This window comes from Oryctolagus cuniculus, chromosome 10, assembly GCF_964237555.1.
Source record: "Oryctolagus cuniculus chromosome 10, mOryCun1.1, whole genome shotgun sequence".
In the NCBI taxonomy this organism is placed as follows: domain Eukaryota; kingdom Metazoa; phylum Chordata; class Mammalia; order Lagomorpha; family Leporidae; genus Oryctolagus; species Oryctolagus cuniculus.
In genome coordinates, this window is record NC_091441.1 from 4,624,726 (window position 1) to 4,643,040 (window position 18,315).

At 50.0% G+C, this 18,315-nt stretch overlaps 1 protein-coding gene across 3 annotated transcripts in view; it reads left to right on the forward strand.

Annotated features, from left to right (window-relative positions):
• FBXO15 (F-box protein 15) overlaps positions 1 to 18,315 on the forward strand; it is a 106,815-nt gene that overhangs the window by 48,597 nt on the left and 39,903 nt on the right. Inside the window, exons 9-10 of one of the 3 annotated variants that reach the window (XR_007921407.2) lie at positions 3,178 to 3,302; positions 11,143 to 11,415. Coding sequence is in view for 2 of the 3 variants with exons in the window: in XM_051851101.2 (XP_051707061.2) it covers positions 3,178 to 3,302; positions 10,191 to 10,460 (395 nt within the window). In the remaining variant the exon portion in view is untranslated. Of the gene's footprint in view, positions 1 to 3,177; positions 3,303 to 10,190; positions 10,566 to 11,142; positions 11,928 to 18,315 lie in introns of those variants that run through there. The other 2 variants (XM_051851102.2, XM_051851101.2) reach the window with 2 other exon arrangements.

An 18,315-nucleotide genomic window follows, 5' to 3' on the forward strand; every position in this document is an offset into this window, starting at 1 on the left:
AAAAATATTAATTCTAAGCTATGGTTTTTTTCTTAAAGCTTTATTTATTTATTTGAAAGGCAGCATTAGAGAGAGGAAGAGGCAGAGGCAGAGAGAGTGAGAGAGAAAGAGAGAGGTCTTCCATCTGCTTGTTCACTCCCCAGATGGCTGCAATGGCCGTAGCTGTGCTGATCTGAAGCCAGGAGCTAGAAGCAGGGGCCCAAGGACTTGGGGCATTTTCTACTGATTTCCGAGGCCAAAGCAGAGCTGGATCGGAAGTGGAGCAGCTGGGACTTGAACTGGCACCTATATGGGATGCTGGCACTGCAGGCAGCAGCTTTACCCACTACACCACACTGCTGTTCCCAGCTGTTTTAAAGTATTCACTTAAACTGCTTATTCACAAATATTGCCTGTTGTATATACACACACTTGCCTCCACCCATAGAATCCATGTGCAGATCGTGAATGGAGGAAGAGGTAGCCTTTCTGTGTCCTACAGATAGCAGTGGTTCCGAAGGTTGGTGGCAAGAGCTGTCTGGCCTTCTGAGTTGTAAGCGTCACACTTGTGAAGCGGGGGGCTGTCCTTGCTTCCTGTGGGAAGGTCGTGTTCATTAGCTCAGACACTTGCCGTTGAGATGTTGCTGGTTGTTGTACTTTGGAGTTCATTTTCAGCGCTGTCCTGAAGATAGGCCGTGTGGAAAATGGGCTCCGAATTTTCTGTGCGGCACTGTTGGCTGCCAGCAGGCACGCCTGCCGTTGCCGTGCCAGATGGAGTTCTCTCTTGATTTTGCACATGGCTGTGCAGTAGTGGAGAGCCGAGCGGAGCCACATCTGGTCTGTTTAGAATGTCATTACTCAGTCTCCACGGAGGCCTTGCTTTTCAGACTTCCTCCCTGCTTTGTCGGGCCCTGCCGAGGTGGTAGTAGGGCCCTCGTCTGGGAAGGGTCAGTGTCGTTTGGCATTCATCCCTACACCCAGGGAGCGTGGAGAGACCCGGCACAGTTTTGGCTAATTGCTCCGCAGCAGAGAGGAGAGTGTGGGCTGCATCTGTCCTTGGAACAAAAGGAAGACTTGGAAAATGTAGCCACTGAGGCTGAGCGCGCCCTCCTGCAGGGCTCCGAATGCCTGCCTCTGAGAGCGTCTTTTACTTAAACCAAATTACTGTATTACACGCACGCTATTTTATCACCGAAGAGGCCCCTTATGAAGCATCATCTTTAACCTGTTGGCTACGCTTAGGCTGAAGAATACCATATAAAATGTCTGGAACAGGGCTTTGTCTCCCACGGCAACTTAGCTTTGATTTTATTTTGTCCTAGAAAATATGACAACCTGGGGTGAGAGAACAGTTGCTGTTCTCCCTTTTCCCCATCTGCCTTGTCCTGTGACTTAGATCTTGCCTTTATTCAAGTGTCTGTCTCTGAAGAAATCTTACATGCGTGTGATATGCCTTGGCGGTCACTGTCCCTGGCATGTTAGCGGGGATCTGTAAAGCTTACGGCATTACCGAACGTCTGGTCCTTGTCAGCGGTGCCACATCAAAATGACAAGGACAGGTTTAAGGATAAAGGAAAGAGGAAGTTTAATCCAGTGGTCCCTGAGGAAGGTACCAGACTGGAGTCTCCAAAGCTGCAGTCCTGGCCGGTGAGGGTGGCCAGAGCTTTTAAGGAATGCGAAAGGGAGGTTGAGGTGTGCTGGGGACATGACTAATGGCGTGTCAGGAGTAGATAGGTGCCGAAACTGATAACGGCATTTTATCAATCTGAGATGTCAACAGAATTCACTGAGGAATTTGCTGGATGGTTTGACTTTATCATGGGAGAGCATAGCGGGAGGTTCTGCGTAACTAAGCAGCTACAAACATTCCTTGTCTGGAATCTGAAAGAGGTGGAGTCCTGCGGGAAGAGTCTCATTAACCAGAATGAGGCCCCGCGGCCTGGAGTCCGTGTTGTGCCCTTAGTCGTTCACACCCCTCTGCCTTCCCTTACAATAAATTCTGTCCTCTGGTCATGCTGACAGGGGAGGGCTAGCGTCCTTTGCAGCTTCAGCTGACTCCCAAGGCCAGTTTCTGGAATTCACAAGCAGACGTTATTTATGTTTGAACAGACACCTCACCTAGTCACAAGCCCAGTAGTTAGCTTCGTTTATCAGAGTGTAAGAGGAAGAGAAGCATGTGTTTCATACGGCTATCGTGGCTACCCTGGTGTGGGCTGCTTGGGTGGTGCAGGCTTCTCAGAGTGTGAGGCGCCAAGTAGCCAGCACTGAACCAGTGAAATGAGGGTTAGGCCTTGAGTTTGACAGGCATTGCAAGATCTTTACTCATTCCTTTTTTTAAAAGATTTATTCTTAATTATTTGAAAGGCAGAGTTAGAGAGGGAGAGAGGGAGGGAGAGGGAGAGGAGAGGGAGAGGGAGAGGGAGAGAGAGAATATCTTCTATCTGCTGTTTCATTCCCCAAATGGCCACAATATCCAGGGCAGGGCCAGACTGAAGCCAGGAGCCAGGAACTTCCTCCAGGTCTCCCATGTGGGTGCAGGGGCCCAAGCACTTGGGCCATCTTCCGCGGCTTTCTCAGGCATATTAGCAAGGAGCTGGATCAGAAGTGGAGCAGCCGGGACTCCAACTGGCACACATAGGGGATGCTGGCATTGCAGGCAGCAGCTTGACCCGCTGTGCCACAGTGTGGACCCCTCTTTTACCCATCTGTAAGCACAGGCAAGGTGTTCAGTTTGGGCTTTTTCCCTTACCTCCTCCTGTGCACCTGCTCTCCAGTCCCCGGTTTCTCAGCTCTCTCGTTGCTCTCTGATGCCTGATTTCCTTTTGTTGACATTTCTGCGTGTGCTTTCTTAGGTCCTTAGTTCTGATATTCCATTTCTACTGCTGTTGGCTTACCCCAGTCAGAGGAACTTGTGTTTTCTCATGGTCTTACCATTAGTGAGAGAGTAGGTGTCCAGTTCACTCTGGCCAGCTTACTCACCTTTGACATCGCTTTGCGGGAATACCCCCTCTTTTTCTGTCACGGAGAGACCACTCTGGCCTTGAGCAGGAGGCCGAGATGAGCTGTTGCCCGTGTTATTCTCTGACCTCAGCAGGATTAGACCCCCTTTGTGGTACAGCCACGCTGAAGATTGTTGTGTGTTGTGTTGTTCTTCATGGTGTGTGGTCATTAACAGAGCTTAATCTTAAATCTTTTCAGAACACATTGAAAATGGACACATCAAGCTCATTGTTATAAATGTTACAAATAACAGAGAACACCTACCTCTTATTGGAAAAATTGGCCTTACTTGGAGAACTAATATATTTTATGGCTTTATAAAGGTGAGAAAAGTTATTTTCTTTCTTTCAAGTTTCTATGTAACAAAAGAAGGCTGTGTGAGGGGTGTGTGTGTGTGTGTTTATATATATATATATATGGTGCCTCCTATAAAGTCTTGGATTTCTTATTCTGGTTTCTGAAGATTTGTGCACATTCAGCTGATTTATTCATCAGGTGCTTACCTTTTGTTTTTCACTGAGGGAGGTGAAATAGGAGGGGTGGGTGGTCTCTAAGGAAGTGTCTGGAATGTGTTCACTGCAGTCTGTGTTCCCTCAAAGCCCCCTCTGTTTTTCTGGACAGAGTGGAGCTGAATGTTGGACTAGGCAAGTAGCATTTCCTCAAAACATCCACTGTACACCACTTCTAACTGTATTGAGTTAGAAGTTCTGGTTTCGGGATGCAGCTATTTCCTTGAACAGTTAAGAGTTAGCCACGTGGATAGGAGAGCTGCAGTGGGCTAGGAATGGGCAGGACGGAAAGAGGAGGAGGAGAAGTGCTCTCTCCTCGTGTTGCTTTCTTCTGAGAGTCTTGTGCCCGGCTTACCCTGGCTGTCCTCACTCTCCATCTTTGTTCTGTAGGATGAGCAGGACGGTCAGGCACAGGGGCCAGGAGTTGATGCCCTGTGCCTCTGGAGGGCCTCCTGTACCATGGCTTCATTTTGCCCTGTGTGTGTGGGTCCCTTTAGTAGAACTGTTACTCCTGGTGACTGAGGTGGTGACCTTTGTTAGAACTCTTACTCATGGTGACTGAGACTGAGACCAGTATTTTCACAGAACATTATCTTTTGAACAGTGTGATATTTGATAAAATAAATATTGGCCAGTACCGATATTGTTATGTAAATGTTTAAACTTTGGTAAACATCAAGTTTATCACACACGAAAGAATATTGTGTCATGTCTTTAAGAATACAGATTTAACTTCTTTATTTTTGATATATTTAGAAACCTATAGTAAAAATAGATACAAAACATTAAAATAAAAGTTGACCTTAAGGTAGAGTACAAGCTTAAAAAGGGTCAACATAATTAAAAAATAATAATTTGTTGTGTTTCCTGATAGCTTAGAGCAAGATAAAAGCAGTCATTTAGTTCTCACTGGGGAAGAAAATGGAAGTAGAGTCATTTCACTGTGAGACAATGCTTCATCCCAGCTGATTATTAAATACAAAACAGAATTTTGTTAAAATTTTATGGAAAAACAAAATGGAATTTTATGTAAGACCGACTAAGCTACTAAAGGGATAATCCTAGACCGTGTTTGTTTTTTTAATATTTATTTATTTGAGAGGTAAAGTTACAGAGAGAGTTAAAGACAGACATAGAGGAAAATCTTCCATCTGCCGGTTCACTCCCCAAATGGCTGCAACAGCTGGAGCTGGGCCATCTGAAGCCAGGAGCCAGGAGCTTCTTCTGGGTCTCCCACGCGGGTGCAGGAGCCCAAGCACTTGGGCCATCTTCTACTGCTTTCCCAGGCCACAGCAGAGAGCTGGATCAGAAGAGCAGCTGGGACTTGAACCGGTGTCCGTTTGGGATGCTGGTGCTGCAGGTGGAGGCTTAGCACACTGTGCCACAGCGCTGGCCCCTTACTCCATGTTTTAGCCGGAGGTGAGCTAACAGGTTTCCTAGAGCAGTTCTCACAGAAGCTGAGGGTATGGTTTTCAGACTGGGCCTTCACACACGTTGCACGCTGCGATTCTGGAGATTGCCAAGCCAGACGACTCAGATACACAGGCTTCTGGCAAACTAGCATACTGCGAGGACAAGGTTTTCTGTCCTTAGATTCGGGAGTAGCTTGTGTAGTCCTGGACAGTTTTGCATGTAAATTCCTTCCCTCAGCTTGGGGAGAAGACAGAGAGCTGATCCAAAGCCTTGCCCTCTCTCTGGGGCCTAGAGGGGTGAGTGGTCAGTTTGCATTTTCCCTTTACACTGTTGGTTCAGTGGGAAGACTGACCTGTCGTTACAGTTCCCAGGGACAGCAGTCAGGGAGTGAAGCCGTGTTCCCGCAGATCGCAAACTTCCCTCCAGCCCTCTGATCACTCCGACCACGGTGATGTGATAAAAGGGATTGTAAAAGGTTATCTTAAAGGAGTGAACTTTTTTGAGGCAGGGGCAGATGGTAGAAAAAAAGTTTCTCAAGTCCATGTATTTGTTTAAGCAAAATAAAATAAAAACCCTGCCTCTCCTAGGAACTGTGGAGAGAAGCCTGGTGAGGAGCATGCTGATGGCCTGTCTCAAAGTGCCCCTGCAGTGAGGGCTAGACGGAGCCACCAAGCCTGACCCTTCTGCTCACACGGACAGAGCTTGAAACAGTGGTGGTGCCAGAGAATGCCGCCTTGTCACACTGCTTTGTTGGAAGCCACCTATGGTCAGGATGGGGGTCTCTGATGTCCTTTGGACCTTAGTGCTCCCTTAACAACCTCTCCTCCCCCATACCTGGAAGGAAAAGTGACCCCCACACTGACTGGGATGCAGGCGGTTCCGGTGCAAGGTATCAGTAGCTCAGGTTCCTGGAGAAGGACCTCACCGGCTTCCAAGCTTGTGTGGCAGCTTATTCAGCCGTGATAGAAATAGTCACATTCTAAGCACGTCGGCTTTTTCTTTATCTTTTTTAAGGTTTTGCCATTTACTGTGTTTTAAAGACACTTGCAGTGGCTGAATGCTGGTAAGGGAGCCACGCAGGACGGTCGCTCCACAGTGGTTGCCAGCCCCTGTTAAACTGCAGAGCCCATTGTCAATAGCCAGGCTCCCCGGGAAGGCAGCCCTGCAGCCATCTTCAGTGTAATTCTAAATAAAATGCTCTCACGACCTGTCTTCTCCCAGTTCCTATCAGAATTTCTGATGATGGATTTTCTGTTGGTAAGGCTTTCCTTCTGTCTTCCTTTTACTTTATTCTTTCAGACCTCACCATTTGTGATGCTATTTTAATGTTATTTCTAAATCTCTGTACAGTTTGGCATCAGTTTTAATTTAGACTGGATGTTTTAGTAGAGCTCTGGGTGTGTTTTATGCAATATGAGTAGAGTTCAGTAGACTCTGCTGCGGGCGTATCATGAGATCAACGCATTGTGGGTGGCTGTGCCCCCGAGAAAGGTGCTGCAGCCACTCGGGAGGAGTGATTAAGGCCGACAGTTCCACAAACACAAATGTCTTGGAGAGAGTAGGACGTCCCCACATATGCAGGTTCTCCTCTCTCCCTGGCATTGCATCCTGTGCCTGGAGCAAGTCTTAATGAGCAGCCCTGACCTGAGCCTGCTTCGGCCTCCCTGCCCTGGCTGGGTTGGGTACTGTGGACTGCAGGGCTCCTGGCATTGGCCACATGCTGTTCCCTTCCCTCCTCATGTCTTCATTAACTCTTGTTCATCCTTTACGATACGGCTTCACTTATCATTGTTTGCTTATTCATCAGCGCTGGACTGAGCTCTGGGACTGGAGCATGTGAGGTGCTTCCAGCCAAGCCACCACACACGCAGGTGCATCACCCCTGGGATGTGTGGTGGGTTGAGATGGGAGCGCCAGGAAAACGCCCCTGTGGAGCTGATATCTGCACTGGGTTCTGCATGCCAGTGTAGACAGGAGAGGGTGGGCAGAGGAGAGCTCTTGGACACAAGGTATCTGGACAGCCCATTGTCACGAGGCTGTGTGGTAAGTTCAGGGAGTGGGAGGAAGGCCCATGTGGCTGGAGCACTGCTGGCACCAGGAGCAGCATGAGTTGGAGTGGACAGGTGGGCGGGGCCTGGCCAAGCCTTAAAGGCAAGGAGGGAATTGGGTCCTTTTGTTGAAGCCCTCACTGGGTTTTCACCTGGGATGACTTGCATTTTGTCATGACTCATCTTTGGAATGTGGAGAATGAATGAGAATGAATGAGGGGAGACTTGGAGGCTGCTGTTGTGATTCCTTAAAGAAAAGAATGGTAACTTTGTGTCTTCGTATACAAATGCTGTAGGCTGGGCCACTCTTAGAAAACAGGTTTATTTCTCAGGGTTCTGCAGGCTGGGAAGTCCCCGAGCAAGGCACCAGCGGATGCAGGGTCTGGTGAGGGCCCTCTGCCTGCTTTGTAGGTGGCACTTTTCTCACATGCAGAAGGGGCGAGGCAGCTCCCTGGGGCCTCTCTTGTAAGGGCAGTGATCCCGGTCCTGTGGGCCTGGTCTTCCCAACCTGATCTCCCAGAGCCCAGCCTCCTACTACATCACGCTGGGCATGAGGATAAACCCATGAACTTAGGTGTGGACAGACATTCGGACCGTGGAGCTGCGAGGGAGTGACTTGGAGGTGGGGAGGGTGAGACTATTTGAGGGCAGTTGGGAGGTTAGACGCCAGCAGGATTTGGTGACAGATTGGGTGTAGAGGGTCAGGTAGGCGATGTCTAGGGTGGTGTCCAGGCTTCAGGCTTGCCCAGCTGGCCTGTCAGTGATGGTTCCCTCCCTGAGATGAGCACTGGGAGAATTCTTGGATGATCACAGGTTTGCATACAGTTGTGCTGAATTTGAGAGATCTGGGGCTTAGAAAAAGGTTCTGCTTGGAGATGCGGAGATGTACTTTTGAAAATCACAGCCATGTTGGTTATTTATTTATTTTGAGATCTTCCATCTGCTGGTTCACTCCCCAAATGGCCGTAATGGCTGGAGCTGGGCCAATCTAAAACCAGGAACAAGGAGCCTCCTCTGGGTCCCCCATGTGGGTGCAGGGGTCCAAGCACTTGGGCCATCCTCCACTCCTGTTAATTCCCAGGTGCATTAACAGGTAGCTGGATCAGAAGTGGAGCAGCCGGGACTTGACGCGGTGCTGTGTAGGATGCTGGCACTGCAGGTGGTGGCTTAACCTGCTGTGCCACAGTGCTGGCCCTGTGTTGGTTGTCTCTTTAACTGTGGTTGTAGATGAATTCCATTTTAGAGAGAGATTATGCATAGGGGAAATAGGGCTTGGGCCCGAGCTGTGAGAAGCCCTGCACTGGGGATTGGTGGGAAGCTGCGGAGAGGTGGATCTGGAGTCATGTGCAGAGAGAGCGTTCCAAGACCAGAATCGTACATAGTTCAGAATGCTGCTGGGGTGGAGACTCAGATGTCCCCTCGACGTCGTGGCTCTGTGCTGAGATGGTGTGGGTGAATGATAGATTGGAATGGACCGGGGAGTGAGTGGGAGTTCCGGAAGTGGACAGGTCAGGTGGAGGCAGCCGGCTGGAGAGCTCTGTGTGGGGAGGCGGGGGAGAGCAAAGCCGCCGCGGGGTCCGCGGAGGTTATTTCCCTCTGTCTCTACAGGATGCGAGTTCCTTGGACGTGTTTGTGGGTTACTAGCTGATGGGAGCGGGCGGTATCCACTTGAGGGAGAGAGAGAAGGGCACATCTAGATGAGCCACAGCGCAGGCTGCTGGGCTGGACCCGAGGACTGGTTAAAGTGGCTGAGAGCAGTGTACCCGTCCGAGTACCTGGAGCAGACTGCGTGGCATCTGGCACTGGGGAGATGAGGAAGTGCCTTTTCACCTTTCTCTGTGACAGGTGGCACCATCGCCCAGGGCAGCCCATGGGAAGGATGCAGAGGGTCAAGGGAGGGGTCAGGGTTTGGGAGACTGGTTCGCTGGGGAGGAGGGTGGGCCCCCCCGGGTGGGCCCCCCACAAGTAAAACAGGACCAACAGGTGACACTGGGGATGACTGGGGACTCTTGGCAGAGCTGGCAGCTGTGTGGGATTCTCCAGCAGTGCACGAGAGCTCTGTGCAGGAGGAGGTGGGAAATGATGGCTGCGTCAGGGCTGGGGTTCTGAGGGAGGGGCCAGGGGGTCTGTGCCCTGGCGAGGGTATCAGTGCAGTGAAGGACGAGGGAGTCCAGAGCGGGTGGGAAGCGGCCTCAGCCAGGATGCTTGCAGGGCAGGCTGGTGGGCGTGGGTGCGTGGTCAGTGCTGGTCAGACCTGTCCATGCTTCCCACTGCAGATCCATGCGTGTGAACGGACAGACCCACGTGTAGTTCACACCAAAGTTCCCAGGACTCTGTTTATGCACACAGTGTGCGGTGCATGGGGATTGTGTTCTGTTTTGTCTGGTTCTGTCACATTTTGTCGTAAGGTTATGCCCCATGGAATTTAGGTCAGGATGCACTCAGAGGTTGTGGCTTTGCTCCGGCAGCACTGGGATTTGGTGGCAGTGCAGTTGCAGAGGGAGTAGAGAATGAAGCTGGAAGATGAGATGTGTTTAGAAAGCGATGCTTCTGGTGTTGATTTTGCAAGCAGAGCGTTGATGGGAGGTGACGTGTGGAGGACTAGCTGTGGGAGCGAGTGACTGAGCTGAAGTTGGAGAGGGGATCTCAGGGCTGCACAGCCTAGGATTGAGGGGCCAAGGGCATTGATCGCTCCCCTGGGTACCCAAAGTATCTGCTCACTCACGATGACGGAGAGACATGGGAGTGAGGGAGCAAACGGGAGAGACAGAGAGAGACAGACAGTGGGCTTGGTTGATCTTGGAACGAGGGGGACTGAGCAAGCTGCTGGTGTGTGAGGAACCCGGGGAGGAGCAGGGGTGGGAGAGGTGGAAAGTCAGCGCCACAGAGGGTGGGAGGTATCTGTGGCAGCAGCGTGGCTTTCCAGGGCAGTGTGACGTGTCCCGTTTGCAGGCAGCACGTGCTGTCCTTTGTGTGACAGACGTAGCGTCAGCTGCCTGTGGACTGAAATTTCCATTTCTCCGAGGCTCCAGCACCAAGTGCTGTGCCATGCTGAGCGTGCCACAGGCCTCACGTGTGTTCGAGTGTGACTGTTGACCATGGGACGGTAAATGCTGGTTGTCGACCACACACGACCGTGACAGTGTTCCGGATTCGGTGACGCGCACAGCACGTGCAGCCAGTTTCTGTGGCGATCGGGTCTGTGCGGCATCACACTGACAAATCTTTGCTTGTCTCGCAGAGCTGCTCTATAATGGACGTGACTCTTCTAGACGAATACGGGAAGCCTTTCTGGTGCTTGAGTTCCCCCGTCTGCGTGCGATCTGCCGCCAGCCTCTCGGATGGCCCCAACTTCTTGGGCCAGACATTCTACGTGGACTACGCGGACGTGGAGGGAGCAGTGCACGCGGAGCTGGTGTGGATGCAGGAGACCGAGGAGTACTTCCTCGTCAGCCTGGTCCTTCAGCTCACCGTGGCGAAAGTGAACCACTGGTTTGGGACGAAGTACTGAATGTGAATAGTCGTTGGCAAAGAAGTGTTGCTAGTTAGCTGTTTCTTTTTGACTTACTCGCTTTGTTCTTGGGGTTGGAAGTTCAAATAAAGCCTTTCCGTAGTAGTCTTTTTGGTGCCTTCCTATTTCACATTAGAAATTATGATTTATGGGTCACTTTAAAATTAGTGTTTAGGGGATTAAGTTTAAAAAGAGGAAAACATGGCCGGCTCCACAGCTCACTAGGCTAATCCTCCGCCTTGCGGAGCCAGCACACCAGGTTCTAGTCCTGGTCGGGATGCCGGATTCTGTCCCGGTTGCCCCTCTTCCAGGCCAGCTCTCTGCTGTGGCCAGGGTTGCCCCTCTTCCAGGCCAGCTCTCTGCTGTGGCCAGGGAGTGCAGTGGAGGATGGCCCAAGTGCTTGGGCCCTGCACCCCATGGGAGACCAGGAGAAGCACCTGGCTCCTGCCATCGGATCAGCGCGATGCACCGGCCGCAGCGCGCCAGCCACGCAGCCATTGGAGGGTGAACCAACGGCAAAAGGAAGACCTTTCTCTCTGTCTCTCTCTCTCTCACTGTCTACTCTGCCCGTCAAAAAAACAAAAAAACAAAAAAAAAAAAAAGAAAAAAAAAGAAAACAGCACATTCTAATAAAAATTTATATGAGACGAAAAGGAAAAAAATATTTCTTTTCTGCCCTCAGTCAGTCTCCTGAGCATGCCGTCAGCGCGATCTCTGTGTGGTGCTGTGCAGGCCAGGCTCTCTCTTCCCTGATTGGTGAGGAGCCCAGAGAGAAGACATTCTTGCATATGAACTTCACATGTGAACTTGGGATTACACAGCGTGTGTTCTCAGCATTCAGCAGCTACGTTACTGTCTAACGAAGCAGCGTGGAGTAGAGAAGTGGCCTGGCTCTCAAGGAAATCATCTGAAGAAATTACTGCAACTTAAAAGAGCGAGGCACAGTGCAATACAAGTAAGACCCCGCGTACATTAGCGGGTGGGGGTAGACAGATTACTGAATACTTCCTCTGTGGAAATGTTTGTAAAAATTGGCACATGTCTGGCATTCATATCAGGATGGCATGTATCTAAACATATTGGTATGTTCACCTTAAGTATTTTTTCTTCCACTTAAAAAGTTATTCTCAGGAGACTGTCAGCGTCATTCCTGTGTCTCCTGCCCAGGCGCGTGTGAGCAGACCTCCCTCCTCTCTGGATCTTTCTCCTCCTGTGGAGCTGCTGGCCGGGTTTCTCTTTTGAGATGTGTGTACGACAGTGAGTGAGTGTGTGAGAGTGTAGGAGAAAGACCTTGAGGGCAGCAGTAGCAATCTGGATCCAGTGCTAGCTTCTCGCCCTCAGAATTCGGCGAGTAAACAGAATTCTTGCTGCTGACATCGTCATGCAGCCCTCGCGACCTCTCCACACTGGGCCAGAGCCCTTGGGAAGACAGACGTTTGAAATCTGGATGAGACACTGCAAGCACAGGGCCGTGTTGTTTCCCAGTATCTCCCGAGAGCGGATATCGCGTGCCCACCCTGCCCGTGCAGAGGTGGCACTGGGTGAAGCCATGCACCTGTGAGAGGCAGAAGGCCCGGTGGAGCCGGGTGTTGCTTACAAGACAGTGTGTCTAGAGCTTCTGGGCTCTCCAGGTTACGTTGTCCAGGGACTCATATCCCGAGAACGCTGGAGGCAGACACTAGTCCTGATGGAACTGGGCAGAAGGCGCTTCCGCGATGGCAGTGCAGTGGGAAAGCTTTTGCGATGACACGTGTCAGTCCTGGAGTCCAGTCTGTGCCTCACAGCTGCCGCTCCTGGAGCCTGCTATTCGGAAGAGCAGGGACTGATTCTTGCTCGCTGCATACTCCCCAGCACCCAACAGGACACCAGGCCCAGTATCAACACTCATCAGCCGCTTGTTGAACCGGTGGCAGCTGGTACAAGGACTATCCCTGCTGCTCTGGGAGAGTGGCAGAGGCAGGGGAGTGTGGGAGCCAGGCACATGGCACGTAGTGTCTGAGCTCACCTTTGGAGAGAACTTGTCCAGGTGGTGGAGGGAAACAGGTCATAAGGCCAGGGTGATTCTCAGCATCTCATCAATGCCAGTGTGCACCTCACACAGCCGAGTGGCGCCGGCACACCCCTGCCTGCCCCCACACACCCTTTTCTGTGTCTGGATAATAGCTTCCCAAAGTGGTTTTCTCATGTTTACCCCCATATTCCTGAAGATGTCGAAACACATCAATGGGTCTGTGCATTCTACCTTCTCCCCTTCCAGGATATTTGGTTCTTGAAACTCTCCCCCTGCTTTTAAACTCTGGCTCCCACCTCATCCCGGAGTGGCCCTGGTCCATCTTCTGCGCTTTTTTGTTTGTTTTTGGAATCCTGGCTTCTTTTTCCTTGATTGATATCCTTTTTTCATTGGTACACATTCTCCATGACTTTCTAAGGAAGGTGGCACAGGAAATGCATTTGAACCCACGAATTTCTGAAAATGTCTGATGATAGTTTAATTGGGGTGCCAAATGATAGGAAGAAAGGTATTTTCTCTTGGAACACTGAAGACTTTTTAGAAGTTAGCATCTGCTCTGCTAGCGTTGTTGTCAGTGCACATAATGCCAGTGTGCTCTTGCGGCTTCTGTGTCAGGGTGGGGAGCGTTCTGCCGTGGGCTGGTGGGCTGTTCAAGGCCCATGAAGCCATGTGGTCTGGCTCTGCCAAGGCAACCAGAGGCAGAGCTTGAAAATCAGAAAACCTATAGCAGGCTAATTTTTAAGCTGATAATTCTGTAAGCCCCACAAATGATGTTTTAAATCCAGATGGCCCTTAGCAGGAAAAAGTCTCCCCACCCAGGCTCCGTGTGGACTGCCTTGGAAGCTTTTAGAATTTTCAGGTATTTTGAAATTTAAAGATGATGTATCTTGAAGTTGGTCTTTGAATTCATTACTGGTCATTTTATAAAAAAAATTTATTTATCTTAATGGTTTGAGAGGCAGGGAGAAAGAGCTCCCATTCATCAGCTCACTCCCCTTGATGCCTTCATCAGGTGCAGCCAGGCCAAAACTGGGAGCCGGGAACTCAATCCAGCCTCCTGTGTGGGTGGCAGGGACCCAACCACTTGAGCCATCACCTCCCATCCCACAAGATATGCATTAGCAGGGAGCTGGAATCGGAGGCAGCGTTGGCACTCAAATTCCCATATGGGACGTGAGTGTCCCAAGTGGAGTCTTAACCATTGCTCCAGGTGCCCACCTCATTATGGGTCATTTTAGTCTAAAAATTGTGTGCCTCAATTCTGTTGTAGTCTAGAAGTACTTTCTCTGTTGTCGTTTTCTATCGTGTTTCTTAATGAGCTGCGATTCTTCCTGGATTGATCCTCTCAAGTCTCTTATTTTTCCGTCTCAGTTTTTCTATGTGTCATTTGTTCCACCTTCTGGAACACTGCCTCAACTTTGTCCTCCAGTCCTTCTGTTGAATGTGCTATTTTGATGAGCTGGTTTTACTTCATAAGAACTCTTTTTTTGTTTTCTAGTATTTGGTTTTCTAGAACATCTGTACCCATTTTATGAATGTACTATTTCCTCTGCAACAAAGGTTGGAAAATTTCTATGAAGGTCCATATAATAGTTCAGGCTTTGTGAGCCATATTATGTGTGTTGGAACTATCCAACCAGGCCATTGAATGTGAAATCAACCGTAGATGACACACAAATGAATAGGCGTGTTTCTGCTTAAAAAAAAAAAAACAAAAAAACTTACTTATTAAAAACAGGTTGAATTTGGCTTTCAGGTTGTAGCTTGCCAACTCCTGCATGAAGGTGTCTTAAGCCATTGGTTTTACTTTTTGATTGTTTTCATCTTAGTGATCTGGAAGAACCAGAGTAATAATCATTTTGGGCAAGAATCATCAATGGATTCTGAAATTCGTGAGTGAAGGAATGATTAGCAATGAGATACTGACGGAGTCTGAAAGCTTCATGTCATGTGTTGATACTTCATCACAAAGGGAATGAAGGAACTTAAAAAGGCAGCGCCTTAAGCAACGATAAAGCTGAGGGCATCAGAAACGGGCCAGTGTACTGCCCCTGATGACCCCGTGAGAGAGGCACAACGTTGCTTTTGTGCATTTCACCAACGATGCATGACTTGGATTGCACACAGGGAGACCCACACCACTGCAGGGTGTCCTGCGCTTGTTTTCTCCATCCCCTGCAAGAGTGTGTAGAGGTGAAGGGTGGCTACTGGGCTGGAGGAGTCTAGGGAGTGGGACAGAACAGTCAGAGGTGTTGATCTCAGCTTGGACCCTTGGCCAGAAATTGTGCTAATGGGACCATCAGTGATGTTTGAAGAGGGCGATGGATTAGACAGCAATCTTGTATCAGTGCTGATTTCCTTATTTTGATATTGAAATGTGGTGTGTTAGCATTTAGGGACCCTGAATGAAGGGCATACGGGGAATCTTTGTCTCATTTTTGCAAGTCTTTTTGTAAATACTAAATTCTTTTTAAATGGGAAGTTAACTATTTGCCTTGGTTGCTTGATTTCCTGTTGAGCCTTTGCCAGCCCTCATAGTTAAGACTCAGGCCCCTATATGAGTTTGGATGCTGAGTGTCCCAAAAGTCTTGAGTTAATGGTTCTAAGAGGGAGGCAGCATGATCAGATTGTGTGCTGTTCTGAAGGTGGGCCCTCAGGAAATGACTGGGTCAGGCTGGACCCTTCGGGTAGGGCTCCTGGTGCTAAAGCTCGGTGGCTTTTATGACAGACCCCATAGGCACAGACAGGCACATACCTCCTCTTGCCACGGGACGCTGTGCTGCCTTGGGGCCGGGCAGGAATGCCATTCTCAGGGGCCACACCAGTGAGGCTGCTGCAGCTAGGACTGCAAAACTCCAGACCCACGAACCAGCAGCATCCTGTGTTCCCCTCACAAATGGCTTGTCCCAAGCATTTCTCTGCAGTGACGGAAGCTGACCAGTGCAGCCCTGAGAAGGCCTGGGACTCGCCTGTGGACCGACAGGCTAGGCTCAGCGTGCAGCCTTCGGTGTCAGGAGTTCATGCGAGCGTCGGGAAGGCTCTTCTCTGGACCTGCCGCTTTCTCCACAGGAGAATTCTCCGGGACTGTACAAGAGCATGTGGTGGGAAAGGAGTGGAGAGGGCTTTGTCCTGGTGGTTACAGCCCCAGGGCGGGTGAGCCTAAGCCAGGCCAGCCTTTGTTTCCATTTCTGAAGGTAACTCAGCAGCAGTCTGCCCGGCACTCTTTAAACCTCCCCTCCCCTGGTTTCGCCAGAGCGCCTGTGAGCAGTTGGCTGGCAATGTGTCCCCAGGGGCTGGTGGCCACGTCCAGGGTGGAGTGCTCCAATAGAGCACCTTCTTACCTCCTGGGAGAAGATACTCCAGGATCCTCTTGACTTCCCTGCCCCAGCCATTTCTTCCAGAAGCCCTCGTTCCCACTGGTGAATAGTTAGGAACAAAGACCGGGATCTGGGCATGCTTGTTCCTGTGGGGTGTCATACTCCCAGGTCCTCCTGAGTGCAGTGTTTTCTATCTGTTTATGTATTGAAAAGCCTGCCTTCACTCAGTAACTTCGAAGACAGCGTGGCGATGTCATTCTTCTTTGCTCCTTTTGCTTCTTGGTGGCTCCATGCCCACCCAGCTGGGTCATTTCCCTGTGTGATGGATCCCTGTGGGCATTTCCAGTCTCTCATGCCACCTCCTCCACCTGGGTGCTGCCTTGCTCTTTCCCACTTCATGGATTTAGTGGCAAGAAGGGATATTTTTCCCCCTCAAGGACAATAAATACTAACATGGTGTTAGTTCAGTGTGTCATCAGTGTTTACAGGTTATGCCCAATATGATAATAAGTCTGGCCATCCTAATTATGTATTGAAATTAAGTCATCAGACACATGGGATGAAAGCATTTACTAATCATTCTCCTTTGTCAGGGAAAAAGCAAGAGGAATGATTACGCTGGAGCATCTTAAGTCCAAAGAGAATTATGAAGCATAGCTCATTGAGTTGAATCAACTTGGGAAGAGTAACAGGTGCAAACTCTTAATTATGCAGTTGGCAGAGCAAACAAGTTTGAGCTACACACATAAAAAACATATCTGCCACTAGGGTGGAATAGAGGGGCATATTTTCATTGCAAGTATACTTCAGATGGAGCATTGTGTCTGATTTAAAATCAAGTCAAAGATTGGAGCAGCTTCTGTTTGCAAAGATGATCTTTATATGTAACTTCATAGCAGTCTCTTTTTTTTCCATTAACATAAGTCTCATGATTATAGCTGCTTCAGAAAGATAATAGTCGTATAGAAAAGTCTGTAAAATGTCTTCCCAATTCTTGTAACCGAAATAAGTTGTACATTTAACAAAAACTGTGCCTCTAACAAAATGTTGGTCTTAAGGCATGGGGGCACATTTTATATATGGAATAATACAGAATTCACCGTCAGCCTGGGAGAGTAGTTTGTGGTCTCCTGTGGCTTCAAGATGTAGCTCCTAGACTTCCTGTGAGCCACCGTCAGCGTGGACCAGGTCACTGTAGGGCAAGTCGCAAGCTGCAGAATCTCTGGGCTTCAGAGGCTCGCTCGGTGCCACAGCTCTGAAGGATTAAACACAGACAACAGGAAGGAGCTGCTGGGGGAGTCCGAGAGGCTGCATGGGCACTGCTGACGTCCACCCGGCTGCAGGGGGCGCTCTGAGGAGAAAAGGCTGCTGGGGGGCGGGGGCAAACTGGGTTAGAAGCAGGGCCATAAACAGCACCGCCCTGCCTTCGGCCCCATGGAAGAGCCACAGAGTACTCCAGCAGGAACCCAGCACGTCAGCTGCACACAGCAGTGTGGCCACTGGAAGGAGGTACAGAGATGGGCAGACGCTCGCAGAAATGTGTAGAAGGTGGGGATTTGCCTGCGTATGGTGAGATTTTAGAGCCTTACCAAGCGGCGGGCGACAGGCCCTCAGCTCTCTCCACTGACTCCGCTGGACAGCTGGCCTTTGCCAACCCCCTCGTGTCACCTTCTGGCTTCCTGCTAATTATGAAAATGAACTCTGCGAATGGCCTCAAGGCAAATGTGTGTTTACTGGCTGGTACGGAGCCAAGTGCTTGGGTCGGGGTGAGGTGCTTGTGAAATACTCACTGGTCTTTGTCTTTCTAGTTCATAAAGGTGCCCGTGGTCTGAAGGAGAAGCAAGTGTGGTTTATCAGTGACACAGTTTTGGTTAGGGAAAACAAACGCTCACCATGAAATGATAACAGTAGCACTGATTTTTAAACATGGGGGCTGTGTGTCAGGCACTATGCAAAAAAGCTCTCCCTACATCTTATAAGACCCTTTGAAAACTCTGTGGGTAGATGGCATGATAATGACATTCTGCAATGAGGAGCTGAGCTCAGAGAAGTGAAATAACCCGGGGCGGGGGGCACATGTGGTAAAAGGCAACGCTGGGAGGGGCCTGATTCCAAAGCTGTGCTGAGCTGTGGGCTCTTTGCCTCCATGTCTGCTGTGGTGCTGGGAGGCAGAGGACACATCGCAGACATGCAACGCCCAAGAAAACGTGATCATGCAGGTGTTTGGAAGAGCATGAACAGACACATGCAATGAGGCAAGTTCTGCCCAACAGAGGTAAAACCGTTTCAAAGAATTGTGTTTGAAAGCAGGGACACAGGCACCTACTCACCCGGACCGAGAATCACCTAGTCATTTTGAAGACGCGCAGGTGCCAAGCTTTGCCCTCCTACAGGGCCACAGGAATGAAACAGAGCCCTTTGGTGCAGGACAAGAGCCAACAGACAAATGGAGCAGAATACAGAACAGAGCTCAGAGTCAGGCATGGGTAGATAATCGTGTTGTCACAGGATGGCCTTGCAGAGCAGG